The sequence below is a fragment of the Peromyscus leucopus genome, chromosome 3, assembly GCF_004664715.2.
Source record: "Peromyscus leucopus breed LL Stock chromosome 3, UCI_PerLeu_2.1, whole genome shotgun sequence".
In the NCBI taxonomy this organism is placed as follows: domain Eukaryota; kingdom Metazoa; phylum Chordata; class Mammalia; order Rodentia; family Cricetidae; genus Peromyscus; species Peromyscus leucopus.
In genome coordinates this window covers 99,198,421-99,217,634 of record NC_051065.1, presented here as the reverse complement: position 1 = coordinate 99,217,634, position 19,214 = coordinate 99,198,421, and the positions used below count along the sequence as shown (strand labels likewise).

At 49.3% G+C, this 19,214-nt stretch overlaps 1 protein-coding gene across 4 annotated transcripts in view; it reads left to right on the top strand.

Annotated features, from left to right (window-relative positions):
* The window catches only part of Tet3 (tet methylcytosine dioxygenase 3), a 98,448-nt gene that overhangs the window by 70,682 nt on the left and 8,552 nt on the right, over nt 1-19,214 (top strand). For all 4 annotated transcript variants that reach the window (XM_028871317.2, XM_028871316.2, XM_028871318.2 and 1 more), the window contains 6 exons: nt 2,877-2,967; nt 9,152-9,245; nt 12,664-12,872; nt 13,707-13,857; nt 17,260-17,349; nt 17,671-17,808. In XM_028871317.2, coding sequence (XP_028727150.1) covers nt 2,877-2,967; nt 9,152-9,245; nt 12,664-12,872; nt 13,707-13,857; nt 17,260-17,349; nt 17,671-17,808 — 773 coding nt within the window. The remainder of the gene's footprint in view (nt 1-2,876; nt 2,968-9,151; nt 9,246-12,663; nt 12,873-13,706; nt 13,858-17,259; nt 17,350-17,670; nt 17,809-19,214) is intronic.

The following is a 19,214-nucleotide window of genomic DNA, read 5'->3' as shown; positions in this document are numbered from 1 at the left end:
GTGTGTGTGTGTGTGTGTGTGTGTGTGTGTGTGTGTATGTGTATGTGTGTATTTGGAGGTCAGAGGGCAATTTTTTAGGAGTTGGTTCTCCTACTCTATGGGTTCCAGGGATCAAACTGAGGTCATCGAGCTTGATGGCAAGTGCCTTTACCCCTTGAGTTATCTCACTGACCCCAACCTTTACTTGTTTAAAATACAACAACAAATTTTATTTTTTTTTTGTAATTTTATTAATCATTACTAATCTCATGCATCTTAAAATAACTCCCATGTTAATTGTCTTATGTAAGTACATACATTTAAAAGTTAGAGATTGGTGTTGATACAACTACTCATAGACTGCTCAGCCCTCCTCAGTGGGCTTCCTCCAGCTTCCTCTTTCTGTTGTGTGTAGTTGTCTCCTTTGACGGGAGCCAGACTTAACAACAGCCTACAGTGTGTGGGCTTACAGTTAGGTCTGCCTGCCTCTTAGCCTTGCAGCGTCCATTCAGTACACTTGTCCAAGTGATGACTGCTCTTGGAGTCTGACTCTTTCACTTTGGAAAATTCATCTAAACTCATTTAAAAGGTTACATGAACCAATAGTTCATTTTATTTTAGCAGACGAACCTCACACAGCATGAAATGATCCATTTCGGAGTAAGTGGTGAGGGAGCACACATTGTGTGACCGGTTCTCGCCTGGTTCTCAAAACCTCTTGCCCCCAAATGAAAGCCCATGCTGGTTCAGCTGTTCCTCCCCATCTTCCCCTTCCAGCCACCACTCTTGCAGCCTCCATTTCTGTTGTTACAGATTTATCTACTTGGGGCAGTTAGGATGCACAGCATCACACACTGTGGGCCCTTTATGGCTTCTTTCACTTACCGCTGTTTTCAAGCCTCGTGAATGTCAGCATCTATCAGTACTTTGTTTCTATCTATTTTAAAATTTTTCTTAGATTTGATGATGAGTGTGTGGTTGCAAAGGTCAGAACTTGCAGGAGTCAATTATTTCTTTCTTCCATGTGGGTCCCGGGGATGGACTGAAGTCTCCAGGCTTGCAGGACAAGCACCTTTACCCACTGAACCAAATCACCAGCCCCATTTCTGTTTTTTAAACCATGGTAAAATATATCTAACCTGAAGTTGCCATTTAGCTGGGCAGTGGTGGCCCACACATTTAATCCCAGCAGCCGGGAGGGCAGAGATCAGTGAATCTGAGTTCTAGGCCAACCTAGTGTGCAGAGTTCCAGGACAACCAGGGCTACACAGAGAAACCCTGTCTCAAGAAACCAAAGTAAGTAAAAACAAAGTTGCCATTTAATCATGTGTAAACCTGAATGCAGTTACAGTCATTAAATACATGTGCTGTATTCTGCCGATCACTGTTTCCAAAGCTTTGTCGCCCTAAACAAACCCTCTACCTGTTGAGTAGTGACGCCCGTTTCTCACTCTGCCAGCCCTTGATAACTTCTGGCTTAAACTTCTAGTTTACCTCCTGTCTTTATGAATTTGCCTCTTCGAGATAATATAGTTTGTTTTGGTTTTTGAGACCAGGTCTCTTATAGCCTGGGATAGCCTTGAATTTGCTGTGTAGCAGAGGTTGGCCTTGAATTCCTGATCCTCTCGGATACTGGGATTACAGGCATGCATCACCGGATCTGCTGTGTCTAATGTATTTCACTAAGGTTGTCTGTGGTAGCTGTACCAGAATTTCATCCTTGCTGGGCCTGACGGCACAGGCCAGTAATCTGCCTACTCAGGAGCCCAAAACAGGAGGATTTCAATTGCAAACCCAGCCAGGGTAACTTCGTAATACACTGGCTTAATTTTCTTTAAGGGGGCTGTGAATAACACCTCAGTGGTAGTTTTTGTATAGTATGTGCCGTAGGGTTTTATTGCTGTGACGAGACCATGACCATGGCATCTCTTGCAAAGGAAAACATCTAATGGTGCTGGCTTACATTTCAGAGGTTTAGTCCATTATGACAGGAAGCATGGCTGAGTGCAGGCAGACATGATGCTGGAGAGGTAGCTAAGAGTCCTATATCTGCACCCACAGGCAGCGGAAGTGTCACAGTAGATCTGACTTGAGCATTTGAGACCACAAAGCCACACCCACTCCAGAAAAGCCACACCTCCTAATAGTGCTATGGGCCTATGGGGCCATTATTATTATTTTTGTTTGGTTTTTTTTTTGGTTTTTCGAGACAAGGTTTCTCTGTGTAGCTTTGCCCCTTTCCTGGAACTCGCTTTGGAGACCAGGCTGGCCTCGAACTCACAGAGATCCACCTGCCTCTGCCTCCCGAGTGCTGGGATTAAAGGCGTGCGCCACCACCATCTGGCAGGAACCATTTTTATTCAAACCACCACAGTATGCTTAAGGTCCTGCATCCAATACTGCAACAAAGAACTTACTCCTCCCTGGGGCAATGCTCTTTTGAATGGATTTGGATGCACCACATTTAACTTATTTCTTGTCTGTTGGATACTTGTGTTTGGGGATGCTGCCATGAGCTCTGGAGTTTGATTCCCCTCTGTAGTACCTGCCATAGGTGGCTCCTGGTCTAGAGTGTGTATGTGGAAGCGGAATCGCTCTGTCCTGTAGTACACAACTCTAGCTTTGTTGGCTGATGGTGAGCCGAATTCCAAATGGTTAGATCACAGTCTTGACAACACTTGAATTTACCAGATTTCTAAATGTTCCCTTTTGGTGAGTGTGTTTTATTGTGAATTTAATTTTATTGTGTGTTTCCTCATAGGGATTGAACACAGTTTTTACATGTTTATAAGCTATTTGTAACATACTTATTAACTTCCTATTAGTGGTTTGCCTTTTTCTGAATTAGTGTTGCCAAAATTGTCTCCAAATAATGCTTGCTCTTGGTATTTCTGCAGAACAAATAGTGGAGAAAGATGAAGGCCCATATTACACTCACCTGGGATCTGGCCCCACAGTAGCCTCTATCCGGGAACTCATGGAGGAGCGGTGAGTGACACCAACATCCAGGGAGAAGGGGTGGAACGTGGACGCTGAGCACCTGAGTCAGGGCTGTGCTAGGAGGCACTAGGGAGAAGCCCAGGATCTGGGTGGTGGCAGGTTCAGTGTGGGCATCTCACTTCTGTCCTGGTTTCGTTCCATCTGTAGATATGCCCTCCATATGCCCCGACCCCTTCTCTTGTTCTGGAAAAACACAGCTAGGTGGTATTCCGTCTGCGGAGTTAGTTCCCTACAGCCTGCTGTTCTTGGATAGCTTTCTACAGTGTTGCTGCCATGCTCTGTGTGCTCTGGACGTCCTGCTAAGAGGTACTTCGAGCTCAAGTTCCAACCAGGTGGCTCTTCTTGCTTTGATTTCTGACCTCCACCAAAATTACTTCATAAGTGGGGGCCATCCTGATTTTTCCCATATGCGATGTTCTGGCTTCATGTTGCACATTTATCCAAGGGGTCCTGAAAGACTCTGGGGTGCTTGGGGTCAGGGTGCATGTTACTACAAAAGCAGATCAGGCTGTCCTAAAACCCGCTATGTAGACCAGGCTGTCTTCAGACTCAAGAGATCCGTCTACCTCTGCTTTCTGAGTGCTGAGATTAGAGGCGTGCACCATCGTGCCTGGCTCACAAAGAGCCCTTAAAGTCTGTGCACAGCCACGGCAGATAACAGTACTGAGTTGCCGTCTCGAGGGTGATGTAGCTCTGTGGTTAAGAGCATGGACGCTCACTACCTGCGTCCCATCCTGATACTGTACGTGCTCCTGAGTCTCCTTGGGGCAGTTGTGTGCCTTGGTTTTCTTTTCTACAAAACAGAGATAGCACAAGGACACGCTGTAGGAATGCTAGAGACATAGACTGAGACATAGACTGGCATCAAGACTGAAGTGTGGGTTTCAGGGGTTCGGAAAAGGGTGCACAGTCTGTGTGTGTGTGTGTGTGTGTGTGTGTGTGTGTGTGTGTGTGTGTGTGTGTGTGTACACAGTGGTATTTTCAAAACCACTCATTAGAATTTTAAGTAAAACAAAAGTAAAGGCGATCTACATTTGCTGGTGCACATGCATACCGTTTCATGGAAGGCTTAGTGGCTTAGTTTCTACAAGCCTGGGAGCCAAGTCTTCTGGGCCTAGGGGAGCTGGGCTAAGCCTGTCAGTGCAGCAGGGGAATGGGATGGAGAATGGATCTACTGTAAGCTGAGCTGGATGGAGGTCACTGATCTACAGGGATCATTTCCTATGCTATCTGAAAACATTTCTGTTCAAAATAGCCATCAGAAAAGCCCGCTGTAAATGCAGTCCTGATTTAAAGGGCCCCACCTGAGCCCAGGACAGTAGACTTAGATCCATGTGTCTGTATGTCCTCACTGTGGGCCTCCTCGGGTGCCTGCCCCAGCTTGCAGACTGTACCAGGCCACATTTGGATAGTGACTTTTTATTGTTGTTTTGCTGCTGCTGCTGCTGCTGACACAGAGTTTTCAACAGCCTAGGCAGACCTTAAGCTTTCTGTGTATCTGACACTGGCCTTGATGTTCTGATTCTCCTGCCTCCGTCTCTCAAGTGTTGGGGTCTGGTCCACCACTCCAGGCTTGACCGGTGGCTCCAGTAAGGGATTGCAGTGCTTTATTTGCTCAAGTTTGAGCTGGGAGAGTGTGTGGTGTTAGTTTCAGTCTGATTTGGTTGTACTCCTTTGGAGGGGGTGTTGTTAATAATCTTAGATGGTTTCCAGACAGCTCTCTAGGTCTAAGTAACTTTTAATTATAGCAGAGCACATTCTGAAGGAAGAATCTGGAGGGAGTGATGGATTGAGATTATGCTTTTTCCCTCCCTGCTTTAAAAATAACAGCCACCTATAGATTCTTCAGAAAGCGATCCAAGGGAGGAACCCCTCGGAGAGCTAGGAATGTTTGTGTTTTCCCTTGGCAACTGGCTTGTTTCTACCATAAGGACCCCGTGAGTCATGGAGCAGGCTGTGTCTCCATATTCATCCTGGCTGCCAGTGAGTCGAGAGCCAGGTCCGCTTACCCCACCCTGGGAGGAATGTGAGGGTCACCTTTGGTGGTGGGAGTCTGCTTAGGCCACCCCTGAATCTTGATGACACAACCCTATGAATCCCTCTTAATGTTTTGATTTCTCATGTGATAAATTATTCAGGGCACAGCTCCTAAAAACACACACAACCTGTGATCACATTTTGTATAGCAGCTCATCTTTCCCTCTCTTCACTGAGTTTATCTTATGGATGTCTTCTTATTCTGGGACAAGGAGGGAAGCAGTTGAGTGATGGATTTCTTGTGTGGATGTTGAGTTTGTGACTTGTCCCAACTGACTTTGGACCTGTCTCTCTTCACTTTTTCTTTGTAGGATGACTGTATTGTCAGGGCTTGGCCAGAGTCAGGGAGCAGGCGATACTAACACCCAGAAGATTTTGAGGGCTGGAGATGGCTCAGTGGCTAAGAGCACTGGCTGCTCTTCCAGAGGTCCTGAGTTCAATTCCCAGCAACCACTTGGGTGGCTCACAACCATCTGTAATGAGATCTGGTGCCCTCTTCTGGCCTGCAGGCATACATGCAGGCAGAACACTGTATACATGATAAATAAATAAATAAGTCTTAAAATGTTAAAAAAATTTTTTTTTGATGCTTTTAGCTATTTGTAGGGCACAAAACTGGAGGAGGGGGCGGAGTTGAAAGCAAATCCTAAACTATCCCAGTGTATTTGTGGGCATCATACCTACTGGATACCCAGGTCCTGGTGTTGGTAGATGATTGGAGTCAGCTGTCAAGCTCCAGTCTGTAGGTGCCCCACTACCCAGAGCCTTGATTTCTATCAGGGGAAGGTCCTCTGCAGCCTGGTGCCACAGAGAGCAAGCCTGCGCTGCTCATGGGTGCTCTGAGCTGGGGAAGACTGATCTCATTGCTATGCTAGAACAAACCCTGGGGAAGTCCAAAGCTGCCGAGGGCCTGGGAAAGCATGGGCAGGGCGCTGGGCCCCACCCAAGAACTACCTACCGGCTCCCAGTGAGACTTCTGCTGAGGCCCCTGGGTCCACCCTTCAAGAGCCATAGGCCAAGTTGTCAGGTGTCCTCAGATGCTTCATCTGATCCTTGCCGACTCCCTTAGAGGCTGGTAATCTGCACTCTTCATGATAAGCCAGGAAGTAAGACATTTAAAGAGAGAGAAGTGAAGCAGAAGTCAGTTATCAAGTTCTGTTGAGAGGAAACGGGGCCGGCAAATGGCTGAGGGGGTAAAGGCACTTGCTGTCCAGTCTGGGTGTAAACATAAAGCCCTCAGGGTACAGAGAGAAGCTGACTCCCACAAGTTGTCCTCTAACCCCACACAGACACCACGGCATGCCCCTACCCCCAAATGTTTTTAAATTAAAAAAAAGTTTAAATTTATATGCATTGGTGTTTTGCCTGCATGTATATCTGTATGAGGGTGTCCGTCAAGTACCCTGGAACTGGAGTTACAGACCATTGTAAGCTGCCATGTGGGTGCTTAGAATTGAACTTGGGTCCTCTGGAAGAACAGCCGGTGCTCTTAACCACTGAGCCATTTCTTCAGCCCCCTTTATAACCTCTTTTTCTAGTTTTTGTTTTTCGAGACGGTTTCTCTATGTAACAGCTCTGGCTGTCCTGGAACTCACTTTGTAGACTAGGATGGTCTTGAACTCAAAGATCCGCCTGCCTCTGCCTCCCGAGTGCTGCAATTAAAGGCGTGCACCACCACCGCCTGGCTTTGAATTTTGTTTAAAGGAACAACAACAAAAAAAAAATGTAGCTGGTTAGGCAGCGCCCCCCCCCTCTTTTTTTTTTTCCTCCAATGAAAACTTGAGGCTTTCTCACAAGGACAGGACGGTGGGGAAGGAGCTGGTCAGAAAGCCAGCCCCGTGTCCTCAGCTCACCCTCCTGTGGGGAATATGATAGTCCCTCTCAGTGAGAGTGCTGTGGCAGCCTTATGCTAGTCTCCTGACAGGGATCCCTAGACAGACCTGGGTCCCAGGCCTGCCCTTGGGGGCCGTGTCCTGATAAGCCCGTGGAGCTGAGACCTGTCCAGGCGCCAAACAAAAGCCGCGCTGTCAGCCCCGCTGCGGAGATGCCGAGTGGTGTCTGCAAGCACTTCCTATAAGGCCCTGGCAGCCCTTGCCTGTTAGTGTGCTCAGAAGCGCTTCTCGCCCTCCCCTAAGATCTGAGTGAGATAGACAACTTAACTTAGTTCAGTGTTTGAAAAGAAACTCTGTTCCTTTTCAGTGAGGGAGATGCAACAAGGAGGGTTGTTTTTTTTTTTTTTTTTTTAAAAAAAAAAAAAAAAACGACATCTAAGTATTGGCAGGGCATGGTACATGCCTGTAATCCCAGCCCTGAAGAATCTAAGGTCACGAGGACTGCGAGTTCCTAGACCAGACTCTGTCTGTCTCTCTGTTTCTCTCTCTCTCCCCATCCATCCATCCATCCATCCCTCAGTGCAGAGTAAGGAAGGCACCTTGGCCACTGATTTTTTCCACAAGACACTTGGTTAAAGGCAAGATACACATAGGTATATAAAGAAACTGTAGACCAAGAGGGACTAATCATGCCAACCTCTGGACCACCGAGCTGCATGTAAGACCAGTGCCCTTGTCCACTTGGTCCTGGGGTAGAGGGATGCATGGCAGCGGAGCAGAGGAGATGAAGAACAGGGTATCTCAGAGCTGCAGACATCAGGAGAGCATCATGCCTTATTAAATGACGTACTTAAATGTTGTGATCAAACTGAATTTACTACAGAATGCAGGTTGTTTTTACTCAGTCTGTTGAAAAAGCCTGCCCATGTTGGCACCTGAGAGATGGCTTAGCAAGGTGCCTGCTCTGGAGTCACAAGGACCAGAGTTTGGGTCCCAGCTCCTACAGAGCAAGCCAGCCTTCCTGCAAAAGCTTATAATTCTAGCTCTAAAGGATCTGATGCCCTCTCTGACTTCCATAGTCTCTCAGGTGTACACACAAACACACACACACACACACACACACACACACACACAGAATAAATCAATCTTTTAAAAAATACCATGTTAATTGATTAGAGAAAATGCTTCAGTCATCTGTCTCTCTAGATGTTAAAAATGCATTTGCTAAGTTAATTGATGCTGAGCTAAAGGTCCTAGATCCTAAAGGGACATCCTCAGCATACCCTTCAATGAAAAGAAGTCTTTGTCTGAGCTCCAGCCAACTTCATACAGAGAGATGGCTGGAAACACTCTTGGAGAAGTCCAGAATGAGCAAAGATGCCCATGTCACGTCAGGAGCTCTGTCAGTACAGACAGACTGCAAGAGTGTGCAGGCCAGGATGGCAAGTGACCCTGCAGACAATACTGAACATCTACTAAAAAGATGGCTTTTATGTTGAAGAGGTTTACTGAATTCCTCCCTCACGCTAAGATCCTTGACATACATTATCAAGCCTGGGAGGTAGAGCTATATTAACGTCCAGTTCACGTATGAGAAGACTGAGGCCTGACAAGCTCAGTAACTTAGCTACAATTATGTAGTGAGAGAGTGGCAGTCTGACCATTGGGCTGTGTTGGAACCAGCCTTGCCCCATGTAGTTGCGTGATACATGCTTATGGTTGTATCTGTCTATTGTGAACGTGGTGTGGTTGAGTAGATGGTATCAGCGGCCTTTGGCATGGGCTCCCAGGAAGTGGGCACATGCAGGGGACGGGGGGGGGGGTGACTTTGTCCACCGTATGCCAGCATTTGTGTTTGGCAGGGTCACGCCCCCAGCATCAGCTGGGATGGCTCCGAGAGACCAATGAGCACCCCCAACACATACAGTTGGTTCGTGTGTGTGTTTTGTTTATAAACAGTTAACTTGGGAGGCCTTGGCCAGCAGGGCTGCGTGCAGAGGCCGGTGGGTTCAGGCAACTCCAAGGGTCAGAAGGAGTCGGGCTGTTCTGCCCAACTGTCCATCTGCCTGAGGACAGAGATGCGTTGGACAGGAGAGGAGGGGTGGCAGGTGAACCACGGCCTAGGAGCCCGGGTGTAGGCACTGTGTCTCCTGTCCTCGGAGCAGAGTGGCCAGTGTCCACCTCTTCCCTTCTCTGCCTGCGCAGCAGCCAGAAGCCTGGGCTAAAGCACCCGGGCCCTGCCTCCTCACATTGCATACTCCCTGCGAATTCACCCGCTGGTGGGGCTTCTGTCTCCTCTCTAGGTATGGAGAAAAGGGGAAAGCTATCCGGATCGAGAAGGTCATCTACACGGGGAAGGAAGGGAAGAGTTCTCGAGGCTGTCCCATTGCCAAGTGGGTGAGTGTTGGGTCTCCCAGCTGAGCTGTGCCTGGGTGTTCCTGTCCGCTGAGCCCAGTGGCCAGTGAGTAGGAAATAGACATTTACCATCGAGGAACGACCCTCACGGCAGCTGATCTTTGTCCTGCTTACAGGCCAGCACCAGGGACCCTCTGCTCTCAGGAGCTGTTAGTCTTTACACTCAGTGTGTGTGACCTATGGGGAAGGCTGTGGACTTGGGAAGAGAGGAGCTGGAGATGCTGCTGGCCTGGCCCACTATTGGATCTCACCTCCCACCCCACCCCAAGGATTTTGGCTCCTCTTTTCTGTGTGTCTGAGTGGCCAATACTACTCCTGTCCCCTGTCTGGAAGCCAGGGAAGACACTGTAGGCTGACCTATGTGAGCCAAGCTGAGGTACAAGATGAGGCCTCTGCATAGTGGTGTTATGAGGCTTGCTTCGCCCTAGCCTCTGAGCAGAGATCCTGGGCATCTTGTCAGGGAGAATGTCACAGACACAGACCCCAGTTCACTCAGCCTTGCCCTTCTGGCCTTCACACAACTCTTGAAATCGTGGGTGTCTGTTGCTACAGAGCTGGCTTAGAATGAACTGAGCTCTGGGTAGCTGGTCCATGTGGAAAACACCATCTCCATGTTCAGTGCCTTAGGCACCCTGGAGGCAAGGTAACAGAAACCTGGAAATGCAAGGTTTAACCAAGAGCCGGCTGTGATGCTACTACTGTAGGAGTTGAGGGACGGGGCTAGATAAATGTTGACGCTGGGCTAGCCTGGAACACGGACATGAACAGGGCCACAAAGTATTAAGTGGCCCAAGGAGTGAGTAGAAGCATTTCCGGTGAGGAGGGTCCACATGCAAAGGCAGAAAGGCTGCAGGAATGTTTGTGTGGCCGACTCGGATGTCGCCTGTGCCTCAGCATCTTTTCCCTGGGATCACTCCTTGCCTCTGCATTTAATGAAAATAACAGATGTCTGGACTTAAATCACCACATACTTGTTTTCAGCACTTCTAGGCTTTATTGTAGGACTTTTCACAACAAAAGAACTTGGTGCTTAAGTGTGAAGAAGCATGTTGTCTCTACCCCCATGGGAGGTAACCCTTGCAGTTAAAGGTCTAATGTGATAGGGTGATGCCTGCCTCTTCAGAGACCTCACCTGGAAAATGATGTCCGCCATAGAGGGACACTGAGGAGAGCTTGACCATAAGGCCCGGAGAACCCTGGTCCAGGGACCACTGTCAAATCAGCATCCTGCAGATACATGTCAGTGCCCACAATGGACCTCCAGTAACCCGCCAGGAGCCAGGCAACCGTACAGAGTCCTGAAGCAACATTTGGCCCAGTACCTGGTTTGTGTGCTCCTGAATTCCAAGACACAATTTTAAAAATCATAGTTGATTGTTGGCAGGGAAGTGGAGGATGACATCATTAGGACCCTGCCTCAGACCAAGACCTCCTGAGCAGGGCTGCATGTCATTTAGTATGACAAATGCAGAATATTCTGTAAGGTCTGCAGGAAGTCGTGACACGTGCTACAACAAACAGAACACCCTGAGAGCACTGCCAGTTGTCAAAGGATAGATTGCATAGATTCCACATGCAAGAGCTGCTTCAGTCAGATTCCAGAGAGAGAGCACAGTGCTGAAGGACTGGGCATATGCCTTAGTAATAGAGTTCCTGCCTACGATGTACAAGGCCTTAGGGACAATTCTCAGCGCAACCAAAAAAAAAAAAAAAAAATCATGGGGTTGACAAGATGGCTCAGTGGGTAAAGGCCCTTGCACATAGGCCTGTGATGTGCATTCCATCATTTGGTCTTAATAGGTAACGGGAGAGAACTGACTCCTGCGTTATCCTTTGGCCTGCATGGGCGGGCACAGACACACTAAATGAATGTTTTGTTGTTTTGGATTTTTTCTTTTTCTTTTTTTGTTTGTTTGTTTTGTTTTTTTGAGACAGGGTTTCTCTGTGTAGCTTTATGACTTTCCTGGAACTCACTCTGTAGCCCAGGTTGGCCTCAAATTTAACTTTTTTTTTTTTTTTTTTCCGAGACAGGGTTTCTCTGTGTAGCTTTGCGCCTTTCCTGGAACTCGCTTTGGAGACCAGGCTGGCCTCGAACTCACAGAGATCCGCCTGCCTCTGCCTCCCGAGTGCTGGGATTAAAGGCGTGCACCACCACCGCCCAGCCTAAAAATTTAACATTTTTTTAATAAAAAAAAGAAAGTAGAAAGATGATCTGGGGTTGGGAGCATCAGAAGGGAAGAGTTGGAGCATTACTGTTGTAGGAATGAAGTTGTAGCTTTATTGAGAGTAGAAGTTCTAGAAATGGTAGCCGTGTAACATGGTGAATGAGCTTAAAGCCACTAAAATGTACACTAAATGTGGTAGATTTTCTGTTATGTGTAGTTACCATGGTAACAAAGTATGGACTTGTGGTTTTAAAAGGGGAGTTTGAGGGCTAGTGAGATGGGTTAGGAGTTTTACCACACTTCCAGGGGATCCAGTGCCACTTCTGGCCTCTGGTGGCTCTGTGCTCACATGGTTCACGGAAACTCATGTGCATGCGTTTGTGTGTATTCATAAGTATTTAAATGAAGAAAATGCTTAGTTTTTGGCAAAGTACAATGGTGCACGCCTTTAATCCCAGCAGAGTCAGGCAGATCTGTGTGGTTAAGGAGAGCGTCCCAGCTTTCAGTGAATAGATGTCCCCACTAAGCCTTGACTGGGACAGACCCCTTTTCCTTGTTAGTACTGCCCTACCCAGCCACTCATTTCTGTGAAACCTACACAGGGTCAGTGGCAGATGTGACTACATCTGTCTGCCGGCCAGGTCCTTCCCTGACCTTCACACTCACAGAACTGTGGGCTATACATTGATTCTATACATAGCTTTTTAAGGAGCCTCGGACTGTTTTCCACAGTGCTGTACCACGAGTGAAAACACACAGAGATGTGCAGCATTTTCTCTGCAGATGCTCTGGGATATCATGAAACTCTTCACTGTATTTCTGGCTCACAGTTTCATTTATTTTTACTTTGAGGTTTGTGTTTGTCATAAAATGTCTTTTTGTTTTTTGTTGTTGCTGTATTTTTTTTTTTATATTTTTTGAGTCAGGCTGTCCCCAGGCTGGCCTCAAACTCAGAGATCCACCTGCTTCTGCCTCCCGAGTGCTAGGATTAAAGGCATGCACCACCACCCCCCACCCCCGATGGTCACGATTGTCTTAGACTTTGTCATAATTAGTTTTTAATTTGCTGTTTTAAAATTTTGTGTTTCTTTTTCCCTAATGGTAGTGTCCTAAAGACCCACAGTGCCAGGTCTGTGGGGTAGTGAGGGGCACGTTCCATGCAGAGTTGTGTGGCACGTTCCATGCAGAGTTGTGTGGCTCTTTCAGGGTAATAGCTCGGTCCTGTATCTCTGCAGATCATCCGAAGACACACAGTGGAGGAGAAGCTTCTCTGCCTGGTGCGGCATCGGGCGGGCCACCATTGTGAGAACGCCGTGATTATCATCTTGATCCTGGCCTGGGAGGGCATCCCTCGCAGCCTTGGAGACACCCTTTACCAGGAGCTCACTGATACCCTCCGGAAGTACGGGAACCCCACCAGCCGGAGATGTGGCCTCAATGATGAGTATGTGTGGGAGTCCTAGTGGGAGGGTGATGGGGCCCCAGGACCCTGGGTAGCAGGCACTGGAATGCTGGGCAGCCCTGGGTTCTAGCCCCAGATCAACATTAACCTTCCTGATTGGATTTTCCTGTCCTTTCATTGGGATGTTTTAGTTTCAGTAAAGTTATCCTTTAGATATAGTTTGGAGGGTTTTGTTTTATATTTGATGAGACAAAGTCTTGCTATTGTAGCCTTGGCTGGCCTGTAGACTAGGCTAGCCTTGAACTCAGGGAGATCTGCCTGCCTCTGGAGGATTAAAGTTGTAATCCACTACTCCCAGCAGTTGGGAGGATTTTAGTAAATATCTATAGTCATGTAGCCCAGTCAAGATTGAGAATAGGGGTCCACGAGAAGGCTTGGTGAGTAAAGGCAATCACCACCAGCCTGCCGACCGGAGTTCATTCTACACGGTAGAAGGAGAGAGTGACTCCGGCAGGTTGTCCTTTGATGCCCACACATACACGTGTGTCTGCATGTGCAAGCACACGTGACTCCCACGTGCCCTTCACCGACAGCCCTTCCCTCAGCCGCCATGTCTTTCCTGTCTCTTGAAGTTTCCCTCTTCAAGAATGTCGTCACCAATAGACTCGTACCTCATGTAGCCTTCTGAACAGACATGGTTCACCAGGCATGAGTGTTCAGAGAATAATAACCTGTGGTGGGAAACTTGGAGGAGCTGTGGGGCGGAAGGAGGAGGCCTTGTCACCAGGGGCTAGTGGGTGCCAGTCCTCCGCAGGGAGCAGGGCAGTGTCAACAGAGAGATCACATCTGTCTGCCTGGCCTGTGTTGTGCTTGCAGCCGGACCTGCGCCTGCCAAGGCAAAGACCCCAACACCTGCGGTGCCTCCTTCTCCTTCGGCTGTTCCTGGAGCATGTACTTCAACGGCTGCAAGTATGCCCGGAGCAAGACACCACGCAAGTTCCGCCTCACAGGGGACAACCCCAAGGAGGTGAGCCAGCGGCGCCGCCGTGCGGGGAGCAGGCCCTCCTCACCCTCCCCACCTGCACCCCGATCGAGGGGACTGACGGGCCACCACACAGATGGGCAGGAAGTGCGTCTTGCTTGACTTGGGATTTTGCAGTAGCTTTACCCCGCTGAGAAAGTTGGTTAGTGGGTGGTGTGAAAATGGAGGACTTCTAGGGACGGTCCCCTCGGACTCCTGCCGCTTACACGGCAGCTTTAGAGAAATTATTCTGAACACTTCCAATGCAAATGGCAGATCTTTCATCTGAATGTGGTCTGGTCATTTCTTCGTGGGACATCTTTTAGGGTGTAGGAATTATAGGAGGAAGGAGGACCTTTCTGTGGATGACTCCCTGAATCATTCATGGGCTTGGTGAGGTATCCCATCCCCCACTGGGCTGAGCAGACATTTTGGGCATTCATGCAGACATCTAGGCCCTTCTTGTCTCCTTGCTGGGGGACTGTCCTGGTGCACTGGGTGGTGGCCCACACATAAAGTCACAGGGTTATAGTGAGGGCTCTCTCTCCATGACTTCTCACCGTGGTCTCCCTCCCAGGACCTTTGTCTTATCCCTGTCACAACAGAACCAGGGCCTCTGGGTATCTCCTGCAGCTTCCACCAAGGGTGGAGGATCTGGGAGTGTCTGCTGAGGCCATTTCTCCACTGCCGCTTTTTCTGTGCTCCGGGCTGCAGTGGCCTTGGCAAGAGGCGGTCTCCGAATGAGCACACCGTCTTCCTCTCTGCTCCCCGGCCTTCTGCTTGCGCTCCTATGGGGGGGGGGGGTGAGTCGGGGGGGGGGGCGGTCCCTCTGTTGGAATACAAGTGGGCACCCTGATGCCAGTCTTCCAGAGCTTGAAGATCCTGGTACCAGAAGGGCTTCTCACTCCCCTGAGGACAAGGACATCCACTGGGCACCTCGTCTGTGCTCCAGAGCCCATGTAAACATCTTCCTGGCTTTGATCTTCATAAGTAAAATGAACCGTTTTTAGGAATTAGAGAGATGGTCAAGAGCACTACTCTTCCAAATGACCTTTGTTCATGACCCATCACCCACACTGTGGCTCACAGGCGTCTGTAACTCCAGCTTCCGGGGAACTGACACCCTCTCCTGGCTTCTGCAGGCCACCTGCACATACCATACCATAAACATATACCATAAACACACAGACACACGTATGAATCTTATTTTCTCCAAATTCAGAACCTTTTCTCCCAAAGCTTTTAGACAACTTTGTAAGCTTAAAATACTCTAACTTGTTAGTTCTCATTTGTAAGCTAGGACCCCCCCACACACACACACTTCTTCTGAAGGGGCAAGTGTGGCTGCTTCGGTAGGTTGAAGAGCTCTGGGGCCTAAGACTCGTCAGGAATAGAAAGATAGAGTCTTAGTTTCCCCAAGAGCCGTCCCTGGCTCGGTCGCTCACTGTGTCCTGAGCACTTGCTGTGTGTGAGCTGGGTTCACACACGCCTGTGGTCCCAGGACCACCCATTTACCCAGGCACTTCACAGACAGGAGAGTGACTTGCTCAGACCTCTGTGTGGTTCACGGTGAAGGAGGTAGGCTTCCTCCCCAGCCAGGCCTGTGCTGCCCCAGCTCGCCTTGGAGCTGTGTTACTTTGGACCCATTTTGCTGGTGGCAGCAGCCAGACAGCAGCCAGAGCAGCGGCCAGGCCCTGACGCAGATTCGCATTGGGTGCATTGACTGATGACTACGCTCTGCTCTCCGCAGTGTGCTGGCTGGCACTCCCTTCGTAAATGCTCCATGTTCCTGCTCATGGCCTCAAGGGCCTGCAAGCCCCAATGGCTGAGGTCAGAGAGGCCACAGAAACGCTGCCGCTGCCGCTGCGTGTCAGGGAGTGAGTGGCCACCCCTGAGTATGGGCAGTCATCCTGCAGACCGTCCTTGATGCCACAGACGTTTTTGCTGTGTAGTACAGGAACCACATGGAGCCACTGAGGGACCCGGTCCATCGCTAACTTGAATTTTATATATATAAATATTTTATTTTACAATACCATTCAGTTCTACATATCAGCCATGGGTTCCCCTATTCTCCCCCCTCCCACCCCATCCCCTTACCCCCAGCCCACCCTCCATTCCCACCTCCTCCAGGACAAGTCCTCCCCCGAGGACTGCGATCAACCTGGTAGACTCAGTCCAGGGAGGTCCAGTCCCTTCCTCCAAGACTGAGCCAAGTGTCCCTGCATAAGTTCCAGGTTTCAAACAGCCAACTCATGCAATGAGCACAGGACTTGGTCCCAATGCCTAGTTGCCTCCCAAACTGATCAAGCCAATCAACTGTCTCACCTATTCAGAGGGCCTGATCAGCTGGGGGCCCCTCAGCCTTTGGTTCATAGTTCATGTGTTTCCATTCATTTGGCTATTTTTTTTTCAATAATTGAGTAAAACTGAAATTTATTATATGCCACAGTCGTCCTAGGGACCTCCATGCTATATATATAGCCTCTATGGTTCTATGGGTTGTGGTCTGATTGTTCTTTATTTTATATCTAGAATCCACCTATGAGTGAGTACATACCATAACTGTCTTTCTGGGTTTGGGTTACCTCACTCAGGATGATTTTTTTCTAGTTCCATCCATTTGCCTGCAAATTTCATGCTTTCATTGTTTTTCTCTGCTGAGTAGTACTCCATTGTGTATATGTACCACATTTTTTTCATCCATTCTTCCGTTGATGGGCATCTAGGTTGTTTCCAGGTTCTGGCTATTACAAATAGTGCTGCTATGAACATAGCTGAGCATGTATCTTTATGGTATGAATCAGCATTCCTTGGGTATATGCCCAAGAGTGGGATGGCTGGGTCTTGAGGTAGTTCGATTCCTAATTTTCTGAGAAACCGCCATACTGATTTCCACAGTGGTTGTACAAGTTTACATTCCCACCAACAGTAGAGGAGTGCTAACTTGAATTTCTGAAGGCTGTAGCAGCCAGATGTTTGAATTTGCTTGTCTAACACCTGGCTGGCGGCAGGCTCTGGGCCAGGCCGGCTGTGAGTCTCCAGCACGGTCCTGTTAGCTTCCACTTTCTTTAACATGGGAACAAGCATCCACACTTGTGACCCACAGTATTCAGCTCGGAGAGCAAGGGCCCGCTGTCTTGTCTTGGGCTCAGTGGGACTCCACGTGACTGACATGGCAGCCGAGCCGTCAGGGTGGCTGCACCTTCCCATAGTGGCTTTTCTTGGTGAGCCTCAGTATCCCCAGCTCTAAAATGGACACAACAGAGGGGCACTGTGAATCCCTGCAGGCACCTGGCTTCCTGCCCTTCCCAGTGGTACCCAGCGATGACTCTGGTGGGGCTGATTTCTGGCAGGAAGTTTGCCAGGTAGGGCAGCTCTGGATGGATCTTACCATTCTCTCTGCAGGAAGAAGTGCTCCGGAATAGCTTCCAGGACCTGGCCACTGAAGTTGCTCCTCTGTACAAGCGGCTTGCCCCCCAGGCCTATCAGAACCAGGTACTGGAGCCTGGGCCTTTGTCTGTCACAAAGATTCCCTGATGTTGGAAAGTGGGGGTGCAGTCTCCTCTGTGTTCTTGAGGAGAGCTCAGACTAGAGGCCTCTTGGAGCCATTGTGTGCTTCGTAAGATGCGTTGTTTACACAGCCTACCCCTAGCTCCCTAGCTCCCCATCCCCTCTCCCTGGTTATCCTCCAGTGCCTCTGGCCCAGATTCCCAACTGTGACCCTTAACCTGCTTCTCGCTGAGACACAGATCCCAGGTGCAGCACCAGGGCTCGTCCCTTAGGCCTCCTGAGCAGCTGTTCTTGGCCTTCCCGCAGGTGACCAATGAGGAAGTGGCGATCGACTGCCGCCTGGGGCTGAAGGAAGGGCGGCCCTTCTCAGGGGTCACAGCCTGCATGGACTTCTGTGCCCACGCCCACAAGGACCAACACAACCTCTACAATGGGTGCACTGTGGTAAGGAGGCCTGGGTCCAGTGGAGAAAGCCAACTGTGGTCTTGCTCGTTATAGGGAGGGATGTAGAACTGGGTTCTCAGGGCCCTAGGTAGTATTGGCTGGATGGCCTGCTCCTGCCCCTCCTCAGAGAAAACCCTCACAGCAGTAGGTGGGCTGGTGATGGATGTATGAGGAACCAGAACCTATGTGTGCATTTACCGAGCAGTAGAATAACTAAGAGATAGATTGGATATGAAACACGACAGAGCCGGGCAGTGGTGGCGCACGCCTTTAATCCCAGCACTCGGGAGGCAGAGGCAGGCGGATCTCTGTGAGTTCGAGGCCAGCCTGGTCTACAGAGCGAGTTCCAGGAAAGGGGCAAAGCTACACAGAGAAACCCTGTCTCGAAAAACCAAACACACACTGTTGCTGGAGGGCTTCTCTCCAGGTTCCACCAAGCCCCGCAGTCCCACAATCCACATATAAAATAATCACTCAGACACATATATTACTTATAAACTGTATGCCCGTGGCAGGCTTCTTGCTAACTGTTCTTTTATCTTAAATTAACCCATTTCTATAAATCTATACCTTGCCACGTGGCTGGTGGCTTACCGGCGTCTTTACATGTTGCTTGTCCTGGCGGTGGCTGCAGTGTCTCCCCTCCCTTCTTCCTTTTTCCCCAATTCTCCTCTCTCCTTGTCCCGCCTATACTTCCTGTCTGGTCACTGGCCATCAGTGTTTTATTTATATAGAGCGATATCCACAGCAACACACACACATGAAAGAGTCCTCCTTGAGACGCCTGCTAAGCTGCATAGGTTGTATATAGAGCAGGCAGGAGAGAGAGGATTTGGAGAGTGTGAGTGGATCTCCAGAGACATGAGTGTGCTGGAGAAGAGGGCCCTCAGGGCTGACTGAGATGGAGACCCCCTCGAGAGAATGGTGCTGGTGCTGTGCTCGCTTTTTAACTGGGCTGCAGAGATTGGGGAGGCTGGAGAGAAGGCTGGGGCCCAGACCTGAAGTGCTAGAGAGGGCAGGCCCTCTAGGATAAAGAGCTGGAAGATAGGGACACTGGGGAGCAGGAAGGAGCAAAGCACCGGGCGGTCACCTGCCCTCCCAGCGCCTGTGGTCTTTACTAAGATTAACAATTAGTAGCAAACTTCCTGAAAGTTTGCTGTCTTAAAATTTTTATATGTGTGCAAGCAAGCGGGTCTGCACATGTGCGCAGCTGGGCATGCACATGCATGTGAGGGCATGAAGGCCAGAAGCCAGCCTGTGGTGTTCCTCAGGAGCTGTCTGCCTTTGGGGGGCTTAGTGTTATTTTTAAGTCAGAGTCTCTCATTGGTACCAGGAGCTGGGCAATTAGGCTAGGCTGGATGGCCAGTAAGATGAGATCCACTTCTGCTTGGCTTTTCAGTGTGGGG